This window comes from Enhydra lutris, unplaced genomic scaffold (assembly GCF_002288905.1).
Source record: "Enhydra lutris kenyoni isolate GAN:26980312 unplaced genomic scaffold, ASM228890v2 scaffoldscaffold14, whole genome shotgun sequence".
Taxonomy (NCBI): domain Eukaryota; kingdom Metazoa; phylum Chordata; class Mammalia; order Carnivora; family Mustelidae; genus Enhydra; species Enhydra lutris.
The window spans coordinates 16,663,330-16,683,839 of NW_019154098.1; the positions used below are offsets into that span (position 1 = coordinate 16,663,330).

A 20,510-nucleotide genomic window follows, 5' to 3' on the forward strand; every position below is an offset into this window, starting at 1 on the left:
AAGAAAACATTCGCCTAAGTCAATTTGAGGTCCCTATTGATTACTCTGAGGCAAAGGAGTCATCATTTCATGCCGTTCTTGGGCAAAAACATGGTTTCAGGCTTGTGAATTTGGAAGGTCGTGGCCAGGGTTGGAGCAGGTAGGGGAGGCTCCATTCCCATTTCTTCCAAAAAGAGCTGATCTGTCTTTAGATAGAAAGAGTGGTTCTTGGACCCTTTGAGTTCATCCTCCTAGCACCCAGCTCAGTGCCTGCACAGAGCACATGCTCTTACATATTAGATATGAGGAAGAAGAGAGGATTAGTGTAATGAGAGGTGCCTAATCCTCCATGATTCTCTAGGGGCCCCCGACAATCTTATTGCTGATGGCTCCAGGCAAGGTGTAGATGAAGAGGACCAGGAAGATGATGAGGATGATCAGAATGAAACCGACGATAATGTACTTTTTGTAGTTCTTCCAGATGAGGTGGTACAAGCACTTGAAGGGGCTCACAAACCAGGAGAAGGAGGTGTCTGGGCGGCTGCAAGGGAAGCAAGAGAAAAATCAGGAGAGGGCCATGATGCCAACACATGGGATTCTCCAGACCTCAGAAAGTATTTCTGACTCCCACTTTCTAGAGGTCCATAAGCAGATGCCTGGGAATGGGAGAAGCTCATGTTGCCCTGAAGCAGGAGTGATCCAACATTCTGGGTGATGATTCCTGCGTCATTTTAAAGCTTGGTCTGGAGGAGGTCTGACAGCCCTCCATCCATCCAACCCTGATCAGCTCAGCCCCACCTCTTCCAAGACGCCCTCCTTGACCACCTTGGTCCACAAAGATCCCCCTCCTTCCAAATTCCTATCTCATCTATCACTTGACTTTAGCTCTTTTTGGAACTAACCTACTGGTCTTCTATACTCTGTTAACTATTTTATGAGTCTGTGTTCTCATAATTGGAAGCTCTTAGAATAGAACTTATGTCTTAGATTTCTTTGGTGTTCTTCAAAGTATTTTTTTTAAGTAAGTACACATTGTAGGAACTCAACAAATATTTATGAATTAATGAGTAAGTAAGTATCCATTATGTTTCTAACATTGTGATAGATGAAAAGTAATTACAGAGAAGAAACCACTCATCTTGAGACACAAGGGATTTCAGGAAGGATAGGATAAATACAATTTGAAAGAGTAATTTGTATACATATTTTATAACCACATATATTTACTTTTTAATTGATATGTAACCATGGATTAAATTCATTAGGGTAACCCTTCTAGCAATTCTACTTCTGGGAATTTATTTTATTTTGTTATTTTTTTTAAAAGATTTTATTTATTTATTTGAGAGAGAGAGAAAAGACAGAGTAAGAGAGAGCATGAGAGAGGAGAGGGTCAGAGGGAGAAGCAGACTCCCTGTTCAGCAGGGACCCGGATGCAGGACTCAATCCTGGGACTCAGGGATCATGACCTGAGCCGAAGGCATTCGCTTAACCAACTGAGCCACCCAGGCACCCTGGGAATTTATTCTAAAGTAATAATTTATAGGGGCACTTGAGTGGCTCAGTTGGTTGGGCAGCTACCTTCAGCTCAGGTCATGATCCTGGGGTCCTGGGACTGAGCTACAGGTCGGGATCCCTGCTCAGCAGGGGAGTCTGCTTCTCCTTCTCCCTCTGACCTCTTCCCCGCTTGCTCTTTCTTTCTCTCTCACTCACTCTTTCTCTTTCAAAGAAATAAACAAAATCTTAAAAAAATAAAGTAATAACTTATAAAAGGGAAATATTTTCATCACACTACAATAAAGGAAAAAGGTAGAAGTAAATTAAATATCCAATTATGGGGTGATGATCAAGTCAATTATGGGCACCAAGTCTATGGAATTTTCCACAGGCATTAAAAAATCCTAATTCTGACCACTATGGCAACAAAGCAAAACTCTGCAGCACAGGATAAATGAAACATTAAGAAAATTGTGAATGCTTGATCCAACAACAAGTAGAAAAAAATTCATGTGGAATTCATATTCACATAAGAAGACTAGAAAAAATATATGAAATTATTCTAGAAATGCTCATAAAGCAGTATTACAGAAAAGGACCTTCTCCATTTTCCAAACAGTCTATATTGTTTTTAGAATATTTCTCAATTATAGCAACAAAAAGCTACCTGGATTGGTGGTACCTATTGGCTGCCTCCTTGTGGCTCAGTCCTCCCAGAGGAGCCCTCTAGAGAAATGCCCTGTCCCTTGCTTTCGGGACTACAAAGGGCCTTTCCTATGCTCTTATCCCCAACCCCACTCACTTGGGCTTGGCCAGGGGCTCTGGCTCCTTCCGGGCTTTTCCGACAGGATTTTTCTCCGCTTCCTCTGCTGTCACTAAGTGGAACTCGGCTTCAACCTTGCCCTGCACAAAGACAAAAGTTTCAGTTTCTAGTCACAAAGACCTCCTGGGAGCAATGGCAACCTTCTAGCAGTGTCCAGTGTGGGAAAACGCCCGGGAAGTATTTTGACTATCCTGCTGCTTTGTTTTGAGAAAAATTGTTACCTTTTCCGTTCTGGGAGAAACCATTTTTATGATGAACAGTAAAAGCTCTGAAATCAGAGAAAAATCTGATGTTGCTGTTGAGTTCTGTGAAAGGAGAGGTCCCACCTGTACACACAGACACACATATCCTTGGTTGCCTGGGCTCTTTCACTTGTAAAGGTTCAGTTGATAACTGATTACAGAAACTCAATAGCAATTAGAAAGGGATCAAATTACTTGAGTGGCAGAGCCCTTTCTAATCTGACCGTCTTTCTTTTCTGCCAATGATTTTCCAGAGGCAATTGGTGGGTTGGGGCCCTACATTTGCCGAACGGCTTTTCTGTTACCCTTCATTGTTTCTATTGTCTGCACACATTGTTTCAGAATTACCCTTCTCTACTTGAATTTCCTCTTTCCCTCTCCTTCGAAAAGAAGCAGCCCCCTTGGTTTGAAAATTGTGTCTGGTGCTTCTTCAGAACGCCGTGCATTGTTAGCACTGACGTTAAGTCTTGGGTCATCAAAGCGTGAGACAAGTCAGCTGCAAAAGGTAAGGGTCACTCTTTCTTGTTTGTTCAGTCGTTCACTACTTTTAGGGACCCTCTGTATGCCAGGTACTGTTCTAGACACTGGGGACTTACTGATTAAGAAAAATAGGATCCTTGATCTCTTGGAACTCCAGTTCTTGGTGAAGACCCTCTCTCTTTGGTTTTGTGGATTGAGAGTCAAGGTAATAGGAAGGACACGGAACTGTGGGGGGACTAAAGCATCATGGAAATATTTTAGATCCATGACTGTCATTTTGGAATTACATGTGGATGGGGCATAACCTTATTTTCTATCTCAGTAAAAAGATTACAGTTTCTGATGAACCAATGGGCCTGTGTTAACTTACCAATTCACCCCGCCCCCCACCAAGAGCCAGGACTGCTTAGCAGCCAGGATGGTTGCTGGCAACCATGAAAATGTAATCATGGGAGAAATTAGAGAAGAGTAGTGTATCTAGGGTGGGGTTGAATTGGAGAAGAGAGGCAGCGGCATGGTTGTCTGAATTAGTAAAGAAATGCAGTGTGCATATTACAAATGAAGTCATGAGTTCAAATCTAGGAGGCCTCGTTCATTCTTTAGGCCAACCCTGGCCCAACTCAGAACACATTACATGTCCAATGATGCAGAAATGTTCCTTAAAAACACAGATATATATGGTCTGTCATTACTATTGACAAATTTTGGCCTTATAGATAATGGCTTGCATATACAGGTGTTTGGGGGAACATCTGAAAACCAGGAAAGAAGGAATACAAAGCTTCTGTCCAGTCTAATCACCCTACTCCACTCCACCTCTATCAACAGTGGAGTCATAGTACTACTACTGTATCTGTAGCTGTGATTCTTTATTGAATGCCACTTTGCCTATATTCCTTCAATTTATCTATCAATAAATCACAGCAACAAGCAAAGTAGGTCTTCTTTTTACTGATGGAAAAATGAAACAGTGGAGGTCAAATAAATTTCCCAAGGTCACACAGGCAATAAGCCAACCAACTGGAAAGTGAACTGAGGTCCATATGATGCCAAAACTCAAGCTCTTTCCATGATAGGGTGCTGCCTCCCAACTTATTCATGCATTTGCTAGATAGTTGGACTAGAAGATTTGCGAGAACCTTCCTAATCCTAACATGAGATGATTGGTTTACTCTCATCATAATTATCACTGGAAGGCATTTGTCTTCTTGTGCCTCAGATTCCATTCCTGTCAAATGGCCAGATGTGCTTTAGGGAAACTTCTGGCTCTACTTCTAGGTTTCATGAAAGACAGGAGACCCTGCAAAGCTTGAGGGGTAGAAGAAACCCAAGGGGCCAGCCTACCACTCATGGCAGAGGGCTTTGCAATATGCAAAAATTCCCAGAGGTCTTCCAGAGGTGACTTAAGTGCTACAGTGTATTTATCTGCTAGAAGCCTCATCCAAATCATCTGCATTTGAAAGAGAGTCAGCTTAAGAGCTGATAACTAGTTCCTAACTAGTTGCTAACTAACCAGTTGCTGGGCTCCAGGATGTTGGAAGAGAGGACAAAAATCAACAGTGGATAAGTTAGGACCAGGGCAAGAGGATCACAGTTGGCTCTTTGTTTTTCACTGCTTGGTAATGAGCTCAGTCACAGGGCTGTAGAATTTGCAAGGTGCTCCACACATACGTCATTCCATGTAAACCTTCTGACAACAGGTAAAGTAGACATCCTTACTCCCATTTTATAGCTGAGGAAACTAAGGCTTGATGATGTTTGCTAATTCGCATTACAAAACCAGGTTCTGTGCTGAGATACTATGACACCAAAACCCATCCCCTGTTATTCACTGCGCCCAAGAGGCCCTTCTTTATGGAAGAAAAGAAGCAAACTATATATTTAACAGCAAGGAAATGTGCCTATTTTGAAATGTTCAAGAGAAGCTTCATAATCCTTGCCGTGGCCATGGCATTATATGTTTTTCGCTTCCATCTAATGGATGACCTTGGGTAGTTTAAGGATTAGGATCACATAGCATAGCATGGTTTAAGAGTTGAGTGAATGAGATTTGGCGCAGACAGATCTGCATTTGAAACTGGACTCTACCACTTACTAGCTGCGTGGCTTTGGGTGAGCTACCTGCTTCAGTCTTGCTGTCCTGGAGAGGTTAATAGCATGTACCCCACAGATTTGTTTTGACAGATATTTGAAATAACATATATACAGTGCTCAACCTAGCACCTGGTAAATAGCAAACTCTTAAGAGATTATAGTTGCTACCTTCAACACTATTTCATGGATGGAAACACATAATTTGATAGGAAACATTTGCCCAAATAGAAAACACCCAAAGAAGACCCATATTCCCACAGGGGGAAAAAATGCAAAGAAAAGGGAAGCAGAGCATATGAAATCAATTCTGTTCTAGGCGTAGAAGTCATGGGTTATTACCATGAAGGGTCTTGCCCCCACTTCACTGTCCTGCTTAAGTGCTTACAGAGTCTTTTTCTGATATCACACAGGCCCCAGGAGGAAAGTGTTTACCGACATATTCTGATAAATGCCACTCCTCATTCTGTATCTCTCCACACAGAGGGTTCCCAGTTTTATTTTAACTATCGATACTTAACCAAGCACCAAGTAGAGGTCTTAAGCTAATAATATCCTCCAAATACAATTTTAGATCAGAGCTAGGAAAAAAAAATGGACAATTTGAGAGACTATCTATTAACCTAATGACATCTATGGATGGAAAAAAATGACCAGGAAAGGTCCGGAAAAGACTGGATTTCTTGCACTGAGTGTGTTATTTATGGGCTTTGAACTTCACTGAGCCCAGAGAGTGGATGCCTTGGGGAGGGGTGCAGGTCCTTTAGGTCAGATATGCCTTCTTCAGTGATAATTGTTGCTTATTAAAACAACTCTCAGTGGTATGAGATAAGGCATTCTCATACATTAATGTTGTGGATGTGTGCAGGCAAAGTCTTTTAGGAAGAGCGACACACACATGTATACATACATGTATATACACACATATATGCACGGATACATATAATGCCCATGTATGTATGTGTATTACCTTATATGGTCATACTCTCAACAAATGGAAATAAATTATAGTCACTGCCTCCTCAAAAAAAAAAAAAAAAGACAGGAAAAATGTTTAATTCTATCAATTCCCACTTTGTGGGAAATGGCATGCCGGACTTAGACGGGCAGATAAATTAAGGAAATAATTCAAAACTCAGAAAAAGTATAATATGCAAAGCATAGTCATTATTCTGTCAGCTCTTCAAATTGTCCTATTTGTCACAATGATATGTCCCAGGCTCATCTTGTGTCCTTGACCTGGAATCAGCCAAATACGCCTGCCTGGTTCTTTCAGTAGAGATTGGTATTTAGAAACCAGGATCCAGATGCTTCTTGCTACTTAGTGATTTTACTTCTAGGTCCTTTCAGTGAAGAGAGCTAGAAAAAGTATTTTTAAATCCATAAGTTCATAGTGATACTGGGGAAAATGCAAGACAAAAAAAAAAAAAATCCCATTTACCACCCCTGGAGATACCTCTTGTACCAATTCTTGATTCTACAGTGTGGGAATTGATAGAATTAAACATTTTTCCTGTCTTTTTTTCTTTTTCAGGAGGCAGTGACTATAATTTATTTCCATTTGTTGAGAGAAAGCTCTTCTTAACAGCTGAATTCTTACTAATAAATGAAAAAATAATGATAGAGTTAGATACACAGATAGATGATAGGGATATATAGATGGGTGGGTGGATGGATAGATAGCTAGGTAATGGAAAGATAGATGGATAGAGATGGATGGATGGAAGGAAAGAAGGAATGGGTAAAGAAGGAAGAAAGGATTAGAAAAATCATTTTGCAACACCAGTGAAATACTTAATTACAATCACATTAGGTGGAAGGTGGTGGCAGGGCAGGGATTTCCCACAGTGCCAAAGTGTCACCCACTGGTTCCTTGCTAATTGTAAAGAGGAAAATGTACTTTTACAATGAAAAGCTCTCATGGTCACCAGCATGATCACATGAGTAAACATAGCACATCACCACTAGTGAGGCCATCTGAGGCCATGTGCCTCCTGGCATAATCAGTGGGAAAAAAACAGTATCAGGTCTTAAGTATTCTTACCAAAAACGTTTAACCTGATCCTGATAATGCTCTTACACCTAAATTTCTTCTAGTTCACAAGAAATACAGGGTCTAGAGAGTAAGAAAAGCTATGTCATGAGAAAACAACCAGACAAGTGAGGCCAGTTTCATCAAATAGGTATTGTCACGGGGCAAGAAATGATGGAGGACCATTCTAAAACAAAATGAACCAAAAAGACAAAATAGCAACACATGAACTATGACTAAATCTTGTTTTGAAAAGAGAAACAGCTGGAAAATACATCTTGAGAGTAATAGGGTATCCTTCTTGTAGATGGAGAAATGAATATGATGTGGATGTCAGATTGGGTGATCATAATTAACTTCTTATATGTGATGGTGGCATTATGGTTATGTACAAGAATGTTCATATTCTTAGGAGAGGCACGCTGAAGTATTCAGGAATGGTTAAAAAGAAAACCACAGGCCCCTGATGGAGTTACTTAGGTTAAGGCCCCATGTCAACAATCTAAGACTTAAAAACTACCCTAAATGCAATCTCCTTCCTACCCACCCCTCCACCCCACGCCCCAGGAATTTAACCTTTGGTCAGCCAATATGTAATTTCAACCTGGATATTTACTGATAGACACCCTTTCATTCCTCTAAGGAGGGCACCTTGCCCAAATAATGCATTTCTTGCTAATAAATTCCTTTATGCCCTCTCTTTGCTTTTAAAAACCTTCCTTTTGTTTAACTTGGGGGAGTTCCCCTTTACTTGGTAGATGGGATACTGCCCTATTCACAAATTATTTAATAAAGCCAATTAGACCGTCAAATTTACTCATTTTGGGGGGGGTTAGTTTTGGGTTTTGTTTTGTTTTGTTTTGTTTTTTTTAAACAGGGAATAGTGTTGGAATGTCTACAGATTACTCTTAAATGGTTCAGCCGATAAGTATTTTTGTGGGGTTGGGGGCAGCGAGAGACTATGTACTCACATATACAGACAAAATCAGTACAGCAAAATAGTAACAAGTATTGAATCTAGGTGGTGGATAAACGGTTGACCATTGTCCTATTCTTTCAACTTTTCCACACTTTAATGTTTTAAAATGAATAAATGTTGAGGAAATAACACAAACATTAAACGGTGTTTCTATTTTGAGACTACTAAGAGTTGGTACAACATTGATACCATAACTAGGGGAGTGCTCATTAGAACACCAAACCAAACATAAAAGGCCCTATTTTTAATATAGAATGATCCCTACTATGTAAAATCAACCAAAATCTACCCAAATTGGGCACAAACCAAACATTAACAAAAGCTTTCTTTGGGTGGTGTGCATGTGGGTGATGTCTCTTTCCTTCTACACTCTTGTGTCTTTTAAATTTCCTATAAATGTGTATTACCTACTCTGTCTTAAAATAACCTTTACATGAAAATACGTACCCACTCTGCTCCTAGAGAATCTGAGTTTGTCACATACTATTTAGATGATGTGTGTGTCTACCACCTCCTCAGTTAAGCTGTGAACTTCTGGATGCCAGGAATTTGCCTCTTGCATTGTTGAACATTTACCGCCTAGTGTATGAGTGTGTAGCCACAGTAGCTATTGACGAGGGTTTTTCACACGAAACCAGAAGCACAGAAACCTCCCCTTTAATTTTAGTTGTTGATGTTCTTGCGATTTAGGTGGGCTATTTAACTGTCAATTGATGGGATTCACCTGTACAAGAAACTTCTTGATCTTCATCTTCTAAGCAGTGATTTCTTTAAAGGCTGCTTTTAGTAAGATAACATGTATAACATGCATAGTGCAATATATCTCATATAGGACCTACCTGTCCAATATACATTTCTTTTGTCCCAAGGGTACCTGTTATTTGCAAATCCTACCTGGAGCTGTTTTTCACTGACTATGAGCACAGCCACATTCCATAGTGGGAGCTCTGTGTTCCCGAAGTCTAAATTGCACTGCCTGCGTGTACAGAGAAGTAGCTTTAAAAATAAGCCTGGGCATGTGGCAGTGGCCGTAAGCAAATCCCTGCTGGCCAGCTGGTGCCTGGAACAGGACTGTGACCTCCTGAGTGCTGGCTTCAGGAGGTGGGCAGTGGGAAGCTTAGAAACAGAGGGTGTCTGTACTGGAAAGGCACCTTGGGGGCACCCAGTCCAACCCACTTTTTTTTTACAGACGTGGAAACTGAGACTGGAGATGGCATGACCTCAGAAGGCGGCAGACTGAGGTTTTCCATGACACCTCTTGATCCCCAGCTCATCCAGCTCGCTGCCACCCTGGGAGAAGGCTACCGGTCTGGCTTCCTCTGTGTGGTTATGGGTTCCTTTGAGGGAAAAGAGAGGCAGCTGGGTTATACCCCTGCTGCTGCAGGCCAAACCAGCAGTTGGGGGGCTGCCGGGTGGGTAGGGACAAAGTCAATTCTCACTTTCCCTTTAGGATGTGTAAGGACAAAACCAAATTAAAAACAGAGAGCTTAACATTTCCTGTGGAAAATATAGGAAGAGATTTCCCTTTCCTTTTTCTAAGAGCTGTCACTTTAGAAAATGTAATTGGAAGACCTTTGGGTGCTCTTTGAAGTGCATATAAATTCTTTTGAATAGAAGATACGCCCTTTGTCTTTAATACCCAGAACCCACCTTTCCCAAAGACCCTGGAGCCATCTCTTTGCAACGTACACATCCAGGGAGAGCGCGCCCGTCCCTCCCAGTTTCCGGGGGTGATGGTTCCAAGTTGCCTATTTGAGGAGGATGCCCTAATTTTTGTGCCCACCCCCAGTATTCTCCCTTAGCCAGTCACATAGGATGCCCCCCTTCTAGTTATTTTGCCTCCCAACAACCTTGAATCAGAACAAACCTGGTATCTTCCTTTTTTTTTTCCATTATAAAGCTTCCCCACTCCCCTGCCTTTGTTTTGTGTGTGTGTGTGTGTGTATGTGTGTGTGTGTTTTAATTTCTTTTCAGTGTTCCAGAATTCATTGTTTAAGCACCACACCCAGTGCTCCATGCAATACGGCCCTCCTTAATACCCACCACCAGGCTCACCCAACCTCCCACCCTCCTTCCCTCCAAAACCCTCAGTTTGTTTCTCAGAGCCCACAGTCTCTCATGGTTCCTCTCCCCCTCCAGATTCCCCCTGCCTTTCAATCTCTACCAAACCAGAAAGATGGTGGCTGACTCTCTTGTCACAGCCAGCTCTGAGTAAACAGCCTGTTTACTACAGTCTTCCGTTCTTTCCATGGTTCTAAATACTTCATGTATATTAACTCATTTATTTGCTAAAACCCCATGGGTTTTATATATATGTGTGTGTGTGTGTGTGTGTGTGTGTGTGTGTGTGTGTGTGTATGTGTGTGTGTGTGTGTGTGTGTGTTTGTGTGTGTATAATCAATCCCCATTTTATAGATAATGAAAATTGAGGCATAGAGAGATTAAGTAGCTTGCCTCATGTCACACACCTAGTCAGGAGAGGACAGGATTCAAACCCATCCTGTCTGCTTCTACATTCTTTGGTCTTAATCACTATATAATACTTACTGCAGTCTAGGAAAACATACTGTCTCAGCCTAAACACCCTTCCTCCCTTCTCCACATGTCCCCAAACAACCTGTCTGGATCCTCAGAACCTCCCACCATTAAAATCTACTTGTCTTCTCTCTTATTTCTTTGGGACATCGTTCTCTAGTTTTTACCGTGACACTTAGTCTTATAAAGAAATGTGTGCTGATGTGTTTGTTCTCAAAGACTATTTGTTGAACACTTCCCACATGTTCGGTACACTGAACAAAAAGGGAAGGAAATCATATAATCTCTTTGATGGTAGCATCAATGTCTTATTTGTTGACTTGTGCAGTATCAATGTACTGGGCACATACTCTGTGTGAGACACCACGTGAGACACCTCAAACTCCAAAAATGAACAAAAAAGAGACCCACTCTCTGGACTCAGGCCTCTCACAGCAGAAGAACCATGAACCATGAATACAGACAATTACAAATCAGTGTCGCAAGAGGGATGGAAGCATGAAGGCAAGCAAGCCCATCCCAGCTAGAACATCAGGGAGGCTTCCCAGAGGAGGTGACTGCCAAAAAGAGTCTCAAAAGACTTAAGGAGATTTCCCAGAGAAGAAGGGAATCAAGGCATTCCAGGCAGAAATACCAGTCCCTAGAAAAGCAGGGGTGTGGGAGGGAGCAGGGAGTGGCTGGGGAAGAGAGTAGCTGAGGAAGGCTGGTATGGTTTGGGGGGAAGAGGGAAAGATGGAATTGTGAAGGCTTTCAGCATCTGCACATGTCTCTGCTAACTTAGTCCCCACTTGCTCCACAGTACATACTAGTGTACATCTGTTGTCACCATTCCAAAAGTGCTTTTTAAATATTGAGATATAATTCCCATACTGTAAAGTTCATCCTTTGAAAGTGCACAATGAATAGATTTTAGTATATTCACAAAGTTGTACAGTCACCAGCACTAATTCCAGAACATTTTTATCACTCTAAAAAGAAATCCTGTACTAGTTCGTAGTCACTCCCCATTTCCCTTCCCTCTAGCCCTGGCAACCACCAATTTAAATTCTATGGAGTTGCCTATTCTGGATGTTTCCTATCAATGTGGTCTTTTGTGACCAGCTTCTTTCTTTCTTTTTAAAGATTTTATTTATTTGTTTGTCAGAGAGAGAGAGAGAGAGAAAGCACAAGCAGGGGGAGAGTAGCAGGCAGAGGGAGAAGCAGTCTCTCTGCTGAGCAAGGAGCCTGATGTGGGACTCCATCCTAGGACCCTGAGATCATGACCTGAGCTGAAGGCAGATGCTTAACCGCCTGAGCCACTTAGGTGTCCCATGACTGGCTTCTTTCGCTTGAATATTTTCAAGGTCCATCCACGTTGGAGCCTGTATCAACATTTTATTCCTTTTTATGGACAAATTATATCCCCCATTGTATGGATATAACATCTTTTTGTTATTCCTTCATTAGTTGATGGACATGCAGATGTTTCCACTTCTGGGCTCTTATGAACAGTGCTGCTATGAGCCTTTACAACACTACTTTTCAAAAGGTCATTGGTGATCTCCATGTTGCTAAATCCAATGGACACTTCTCTGCTTCTTATATGACCACTCAGGGGCATCTGACATAGTGACCCAAATGTCCTTCTCAAAAGAGAGTCTTCTCTGGGTTTATGTTTCAGGCACATTTTTATCATTTTCTTCCTATAGGTCTGCCTAGTTCTTCTCTTTCTCCCATGTGACTCTCTCCCACTCATTGTCCACCTAAGCAACGAGGGTTTGTGTTTCCTGTGTGAGTCAGATACCCTCACCTCCGTGTGGGAGATCATTCATGGCTCCCCATTGCTCTGAGGATAAAATCCCAACTCTTCAACATGTGTGTGTCTGTCTTTGATGTTGGACTGTAAAGAAGCTCCATGCTGGCAGAGACCTATGACTGTTACTACTCATATTTTATTCCCAGGACCTATCATTTAATAGATGCTCAATAAAAAAATGTTGCAAGAAATGAAGAAAGAAATAAGTGACAGAAAATAAAGACTCAACTAGGATCGAATGAAATAACAGAAGTCTGAACATATTTTGCAAACTCTAAAGGGCTATAAACCTGCAATAAATTATTACAACGGCCATTATGTAATCATGCATACATCATTACTGTTGTTGATTTTATAGAAACCGGAATTATATCAAAAGACATGAATTTGGATTTTGGGATTTGGCAGTCCCTGTGTCCTAACCTCATGCTGCACTCTGGCAACTCTGACCAGCAGGCAGTCAGCCTTCCACACAGGGATACTTCATGCCTCCACGTTGTGCTCCTCATGGTTCCTCTACTCAAGGTAGATATGCACCCTCTTCTTCTTCTAGAAAATGCCTTTTCATCAGCTTTTGTTCTTGAAAAACTGATGTTCTGTTCTCCTTGACTCCTCAACATCCTCAGAGAGAATTACGTCCCTCCCTCCTCTCATTTCTTTCCCTGTGTCTCTTATACATTGACTACTGCCTGCAGAACTGGGTTGTAGACACATCTGTCCCCATCGGACTCTGAGCTGGTTGAGGGTGGAGACCAGGCGGACTTCATTGGTGAATTTACCCATTCATCAATCAGTTCACTGACTGAGCATCAGTTATGGGCTAAGCCCGTGAGGACTGCAGCCTCATTCTCTTGACCCAACCTCATGCACCAGAGATTCAACTGAGAATGGCGGGAAGAGAAAATCTTCCAGAAAATATAATAAAACTAGATGCCATGGGAGTCAGGCCAGTCAGTGCAAAGAGAATCCTTGCCTCACACACACTGGACCTCTACAACAGCAAGAGAGAACCAGGTGTGACCAGACTATTCCAACCCAGGTGTGCTTTTGCCACTGGGCATAGGAGCAGAGGGCAGAACATGCTCTCCACCAAGGGGAGGAGGCAGCATGGAAAGGGGTCACCAATGCACTCCCGTTTCCCAGCCTTGCCCATCACGTGAGTTATCTGCCGTCCCTCATGGAGGGACACTAAGAAGCCTGCAGAACTTCCTTCCCACTATTTGTGAAAGGACTAAGCATCCACAGCATGTGCCACATAGTATGGACCAGGCTGGCAATTCAGGGAAAGAGGGAAATGGCTCTCCCTGCTGCCACCCTCTCAATGAAGTTTTAAAAGTCTGGATCCCTTTTAAAATTGAGTCCTGCATTTGAGGGTGAAGGGATGAGGTTGTTTCCATTAAAATTGTACATTTGTCAAGACTTAATGCATAATTTCAAGAAATATTGAAAAAAAAATAATGCCCGGGGCATAAATTCAAGCTAAGAGGTTAGAAAACCACCCTGATATAGCTATTAAATCAAGTATGCTGAAATACAGAAGGTTAATGCATTTATAAAATTGTGAAAATTCTTGCCTCTCAGCAGAACCTTTGCCCTAAAGCGCTCTATGTCACTTCAAGGCCCTTGACGTTTACAAAGTGACTCATTTAAAGAGCATGATGGCCCCTGTCTGCCCCCCAACCCTGTCTTCTACAGCTGCCACTTACTGTGAGCTCCTTGCTTTTAGCAAAAGGCCACCAGCCCCGCACACGCTTTTGCTGGAATATGGAGATCTTGCTGTCCTCGCTCGCATTTTCAAACTTGGTGAGATCGCAGGCCTTGGCCGACTTGGCTGCCCGGGGGAAATTATTGAGGTTCATTTCCAGGGAGCCTGTGAAGAGATGCCTTTGATAGTCATGGAAGGGCTTTAGTATCCATCACCACCAATCATTCACCCACCCACCTATTCATTCATTCACTCACTCACTCACTCACTCGTCATTCAGCCAGCACTACCCTGCATCACTAGCATGTACTAGGTTTGTGGGATACAAGAATTACCAAGACATGTTTGGTGCCCTCGAGGCACCCAGTATAGCAGCAGGTAGAAGACAGGGCAGAGCTGCAATGTAGAACTTTGGGTGTTGTCACTGCTGGACATCTTGCCCACTCCCTGAGTGTGTGGAGATTATGTCCCTGTCCTCTGAGCTTTCCTCTGCCTCAGCATGAATCCACCGAAGAGAACCTCCTCCCCCAACTCAACCTCCCTCTGAGTCCACTCAGCTCCTCCCGGTGGAGGACTAAATCTTACTGTCTTTGTAGCTACTGTCCAAGACCTTAGTGGGCTCTCAAGAAAGTATTTTCCATGAGTGAATATTATAGGAAATAAGATAATATTACAAGAGTATTTTATTTCTCTCTCTTCAATAACCTTTCCCTATTACAGAATATTTGTTAATTGAAAGCACTTAGAGCATGTACATAAACCAGAAATTAATAGAAAAATCTTCCATAATTCCATCCCCCAAAAGGTGATCACTGCTCTACACATTCGTTCTTATCCTATGTCAGTCCTTTTTCTTTGCCTGCCTCTGACTATCCCTGTCTCTGAGTCCATATGAACATGTGTTTTGCACATTTTTTCTACATTCTTTTTTTTACTTAATACATCCTGTACAACTCTTCAACTCATTAAATATTCAAATATTTTAATGGCTGCTGGAATATCACTTACTGAGTGCTTACTATGGTTTTAAATTTTATTTTAAAATTACTAAATTAAATTGTATTTTATATTAAATTATATTAATTTTACATTAAATTATATTAATTATAATAATTTTTAAAATTACATTAGATTTGAAGCCATACTTCAACTTTAGAGCTCCAAATGCTCTCTGAGGTATGTAATATTACTATTCCCATTTTATAACTGAAGGAAACTGAGGTACAGAGGGCACTAGTAACTAGCTCAAAATTTAACATCTTCTTAGTGGTAGAGCAAAGATGAATTTAAGTCTGTTTGAAAATGTATCTTCTACCATTAAGATGCGCCATAACTTACTCAGCCAAACCCCTATGAATGGCTATTTAGAGTGTTTCTAATTTTTTGCTATCATAAATAGCACTGAAATTATTATCCTTGTAGCTATATCAAACCAAGCTCTCCAAAAACTGGGACAAAACCCTTAACATTAACGTGAACTTTACAAAGCCACTGGCTTACCCAGAAAGTCATCTGAGGACAGCCTTTCAAAATCCCAAACCTGGAGCACCAACATGACTGGTGTCTTACACTCCATCTTCTCTAAGGAAAAGATGTTCTCCCTCTTGGTAATGACCATTTGCTTCTCAGCTGGGAGATACTGAAATGGAAACAGGAAGCGCCAGTTGAAGTTCCCCTCGCCAGTCAGGGAGTTGTAATGCACATCGGTCTCCTGCTTGTTATCCTCCAGACCCTTTAGCCACCTGAATAAAGATAGAAAAAGAATTACACACCTGAGTCCCTGAGTACATTTTCCAGGCATCATTCTAATCGAGAGTGATTTAACTAGTTTCAGTGTGGTCACGGAAAATAGTTTTAAATTATGATAGTTAGATTCAGATGGAAGTTTCCACTGAATCTGAAAGAGAAAAATAGGAATCAAAGGGTCTGAAAGAGAAGCGAGATAGAGACATCATTCTAAGCCAGGTTCAGGAGAGGTCTTCAGTTATACTGGCGAGACCCTGAAGCCCCATGCAGTAAAGAGGGAAGACTTGAAAAATGTGAAGGGAAAGTATAATTGGAGTTTCCTCTCCCCCTGAGGCCTCCTGTGAGGGTCCCACCTCTGCACTCACTACCCTGGTGGGCCTCTACAGTTGTCCTGGTTTAGACTCATGGTATCAGGCCTGTGATTGGCTCCCTCCTCACTGGTTCTGGGCCTCAAAAACCCAGCAGGCCTGCATCAACATGGCATGGAGGGTAGAAGCCTGTCTGCACCCACCTGGATTCTAATCCTGGCTCTGCCATTACTAACTGGAAAGCCCTGAATAAGGTGTCCAACCCCCTTGTGCCTCTCTTTAATCTGCAAAATGGAAGCAATGACAGTACTTAGTTCATAGTTCAAAACGTGGTTGCTCTGAAGAATTGTAGAGGTAATAGCTGGAAGTTGCTTTGTGTACTTCAAGTTATACACAGTGTTATTTCCTCTTTTCTGGTCTTCCTCTTGCATCCCCAGTATAGAGTAAGCTACCGTTAATACACTTTTCCCTAATACCTTATCCCTGGTGAATTATTGAGAAAATAGGTGCTTTTAATTCAAACTAATTGATAATTCCAAACCACTTGCTTTTTGAAAGCAGACATCCTGTCCCCACAGGTCAGAGAAGGATCAAGACCTCCCTTGTCCCAGAGGAGTGGTACCACTTAGAGTATGGATGCAATTATTTAGGTAAAGATGGTGCTCACTCAGCCAATATATATGTGGTATCTGTTATGAGACAAGGAGTGAGCTAGTTGCTAGAGGAGTAATGGGAACACACAGAGGTGGTCCTTGCCTTCATAGAGCTACAGCTACAGAGGGAAGGGGATGGAGAAATTGGGGGAGAAGAGGCAGAGGTCAGCAGCAAGAGATGTACAAGGGCCCTGTGGTGTGATGGCATATTCTAATGTGGGAAGGACGTTCAGCATGACTAGAGAGCACAAAGCAAGGAAGATTGAGATGGGCCTGGAGAGATAGGAGGGGCTAGTCAGATAGGACATTTTAGGACATATTAGGGATCTGGATCTTCAGCCAAAGAAAATAGGATGTCACTAAAAGGTTTAAAGTATAGGACTGATTTGATCAGATTGTGTTTTGAAAAGATAACCCATGTTTCAACATAGAGAACAAGTTACAGGAGGCAAGAGTGAGTACAGACAGAGCAATCCAAATAGCACCTCAGTAGTCTCAGCAAGAAATGATGGGGGGGAAGACTATGGCGGTGGTGTGTAAAGATGGAAATGGACAGTGCTGATGGCTATTTGGGAAGCCAAATGGACAGGATTCAATGGCAAGCTAGAAATAAAGCTAATGAAGAAGAGGCTCCCCTGTTTAGGGAAGGCAAAGATATACCAAAAGGAGGCTGAGATGAGTTCGCTACTTCTGAGATGGGTTTTAGCCAAGGGGTCATGTTTGAATCAGTTTTGCTTCTGATTCTCTACCACCTCATCTGCCTCCATGACTAGGGGCTCAAAGGGTGGCATTTGTGATGAGAGAGAGCGAATGCGTCGTTTCCCGAGTCCTAGGTTGGCATCTTTCCTATCAGTAGAACTAGCAAAGAGTAAGGTGTAGCTTTGAGCTTCTCTCTTAGTCTTACAACCTTCCTAACACTGAATCTCTCATCAGTTGCATTACACCTCTCTACTTGCTTCAGGTGTAAAGGTATTTTGAATGCCACTCAAAAAGCTTAGGTACCCAACATTTAATGGAAAGAGATGTTGATATAATAAAATTTTCTCACAAAAATATTTTCATAAGATAATAATCCTAGCAAAATAACCAAATAATATTTGAAAGGAAAGTGACCTTATCTACCAAGGTGAATAAGATGGGTTCCCTCTGTAGGAGGTGGGTGGAGTGCCTTCCATGAGGCATAGCTTCAGTTAGGAGTTAAAGAGAGGAGGAGGGGAAGAAGAGGGGGCATGGAGTTTGTTGATGATCTTACCCTTTAACATAAATATCACTTGATTTTTGTCCTGTGAAGATATTCTCATCCTCTAAAATGACATCTTCAGTGTTCCAGATAGTCACTCTCAATTCATACCTGGGATGAAGGAAGGCAGCATTAGGCTGAAGACCTTGAAAGCGGAGTTAGCCGGTGTGTATGGGATTCTGATACTGCTGTGAGTCAGTAGGCTTCCTCAACTTTACCAAATTCAAAAAATATCAACACTTAAGTTCTTGGTTCCATCAAAACCAAGTGTCCTATTGGAATCACCAAAGACATGAAGTTCTCTGAGCAGAAATTGCTTCCATTATCTGACATTTTTCAGGTTGTTACAGAATGCTGAAGCGCCGTGGACCCTACATAAAACAGGGGCCAGCATTTCCAACCATCACCACTGTTACAATTACTACCACTCATCCCTGTGGTAAATGGCCAGATGGGAAGTGAGAGATGATTATCAGGTGTCAACTGATTCATGTAATTGACACTACAATGCAACAATTATTATAATTGATTAACTGTCAAGATCTTTCAGTTGGCTACCGTAGTCATAGGCTACCATAGGCTGCAGCTGACTTACCCTTTTGGCTGCCTTGGTGATATGTCAACAGGAGGTCCAGGTGGAGGCATGTCTTTGGGAAACATGTCCACCCACATCTGCAGGCGGCCCTGGTTAAGAAAAGAAGATCTCCTTTAACTTTGGTGGGGTATCATGTGGGCAACTGATCATTCATGGTTTTAACAGATCCTTTTACTAGAAATGGATATTAGCTATATATCACATCATATCTTATCATATGGATGTTATTCATATTATACATGCTTAGGATATTGGTTGACAAAGACAGAACTTGCGTTTTTATTAAGAATTAGTCAGGACATATGTTAAGAGCAGGTGAAAGGCAAGCAAACCCTCATTGAGCATCTACTATGTGGTAGACACAATGCGATGCACTTGAAAAAACATCATGTCAATTCTCCCAATATCCCCAATGGGTGGATGTTATTATTCCTACTACAGATGAGAAAACATCTTGTCCATGCTTATATAGACATATGTAGCAGAGTCTGGATTCAACCCTTGTCTGCTGACTCTGCATTTTCTATAAATCCCTAAGGATTAAAAAAATAATATTATCTGTCAGATGTATCATGCTTCATTGTTTTTAATGCACTTTAATATCATTATCTTGGTAACTGCTTAGCCCAGCTATATTTCTGTGGTACACATCAAAAGAAACGGAGGCTTAGAGCAGCCAAAGAAATGATATGAGTCTTATGGCTAATTAATGGCAGAATAAGGCCTCCCATTCATTGCTTTGGATTCCATACATCAGAATTTAACCTGCTGCAAGGGATCTGAGTGCCCATGTGGGGAGAAGGCCCAGTGGATTCAATGCTCAGCTCTGTTGTGTTCATTCTAAGTACTCCATCAGCTCAGACAGGAAGGTAAGTGATCAACAAAGCCTGTGATGGGCAGGGGAGATTTTATATGAAGGAAGTGGGGTTCCCAACCAGAGCAGGGAGGATCTGAAGGATTTGGGAGAGGGGGAGGCTTTGGCTAGAAAATAAAAGGGCTTTCATAGGGAAGGGATAATTTAATCAAAAAGTATATCATTTGGGAAGAGAAGAACCAATTAGTGGAGGATTGCAATCCTAGTCTCTAAAGAGATATTAACATTCGCTTGTAACCAAAAAGCCACAGGGTGAAATGAAGGATACCAAAAACCAAAAGGTTTTAAACATTTGGTAGTGAAATTCAGGAACCAGTCATAGGCTTCTACATCTGATAAAAGCTATCCATTCAAGGCACTCTCCCACCCCTGCTATCACTACTTTTATACCCCAACGCCGCTGAGATAGCAGTGTGGGTATTTCTGGCTCATTGGAGTCAAGCTCCTGTGTTTTGCCCAAATGACACCATGAGTGAGTCCAGGGCTAGGACAGGACTAAAACTCAAACTCCTGGGTGAAATCCCATTCTACTACTAACAGCTGAGTAACTTTGAGCAAGTTACTTAAACTCTCTGAACCTCAATTTCTTCATCTTAAAAACAAGGATCATAATAAGTACACCATGAGGCTATGTTAGGGAGTAACAGGTGACCACACATCTCTATTTGTGTAGGAAAACCCTGGTGGTGCCCCTTGTACCATCCTAAATATTAATAGCAGTGCCTCTTATTCTCGAAATGGCCATCATTTGGATAAACAAATCTATGATCATCCTAACTAGATAATTTACATAAAGGGCTTAGTATTTAAGTACATATTAATTTATGTACATATAATTAATAAGTACATATCAAGAAGGCTCTTAATAAAGTTGATCTCTTCACTTCTAACTCATAACCCGGATCTCTGGTTATTTTTTCCACACAGCTTCCTCTA

At 41.7% G+C, this 20,510-nt stretch overlaps 1 protein-coding gene across 1 annotated transcript in view; it reads right to left on the reverse strand.

Annotated features, from left to right (window-relative positions):
• Positions 1–336: 336 nt before the first annotated feature.
• The window catches only part of LOC111146702 (fer-1 like family member 6), a 118,758-nt gene continuing 98,584 nt past the window's right edge, over positions 337–20,510 (reverse strand). The window contains exons 35-40 of the mRNA XM_022502370.1: positions 18,701–18,789; positions 18,118–18,216; positions 15,659–15,900; positions 14,160–14,323; positions 2,279–2,379; positions 337–520 (exon numbers count right to left, since the gene is read on the reverse strand). Of these exons, the coding sequence (XP_022358078.1) occupies positions 337–520; positions 2,279–2,379; positions 14,160–14,323; positions 15,659–15,900; positions 18,118–18,216; positions 18,701–18,789 (879 nt within the window). The remainder of the gene's footprint in view (positions 521–2,278; positions 2,380–14,159; positions 14,324–15,658; positions 15,901–18,117; positions 18,217–18,700; positions 18,790–20,510) is intronic.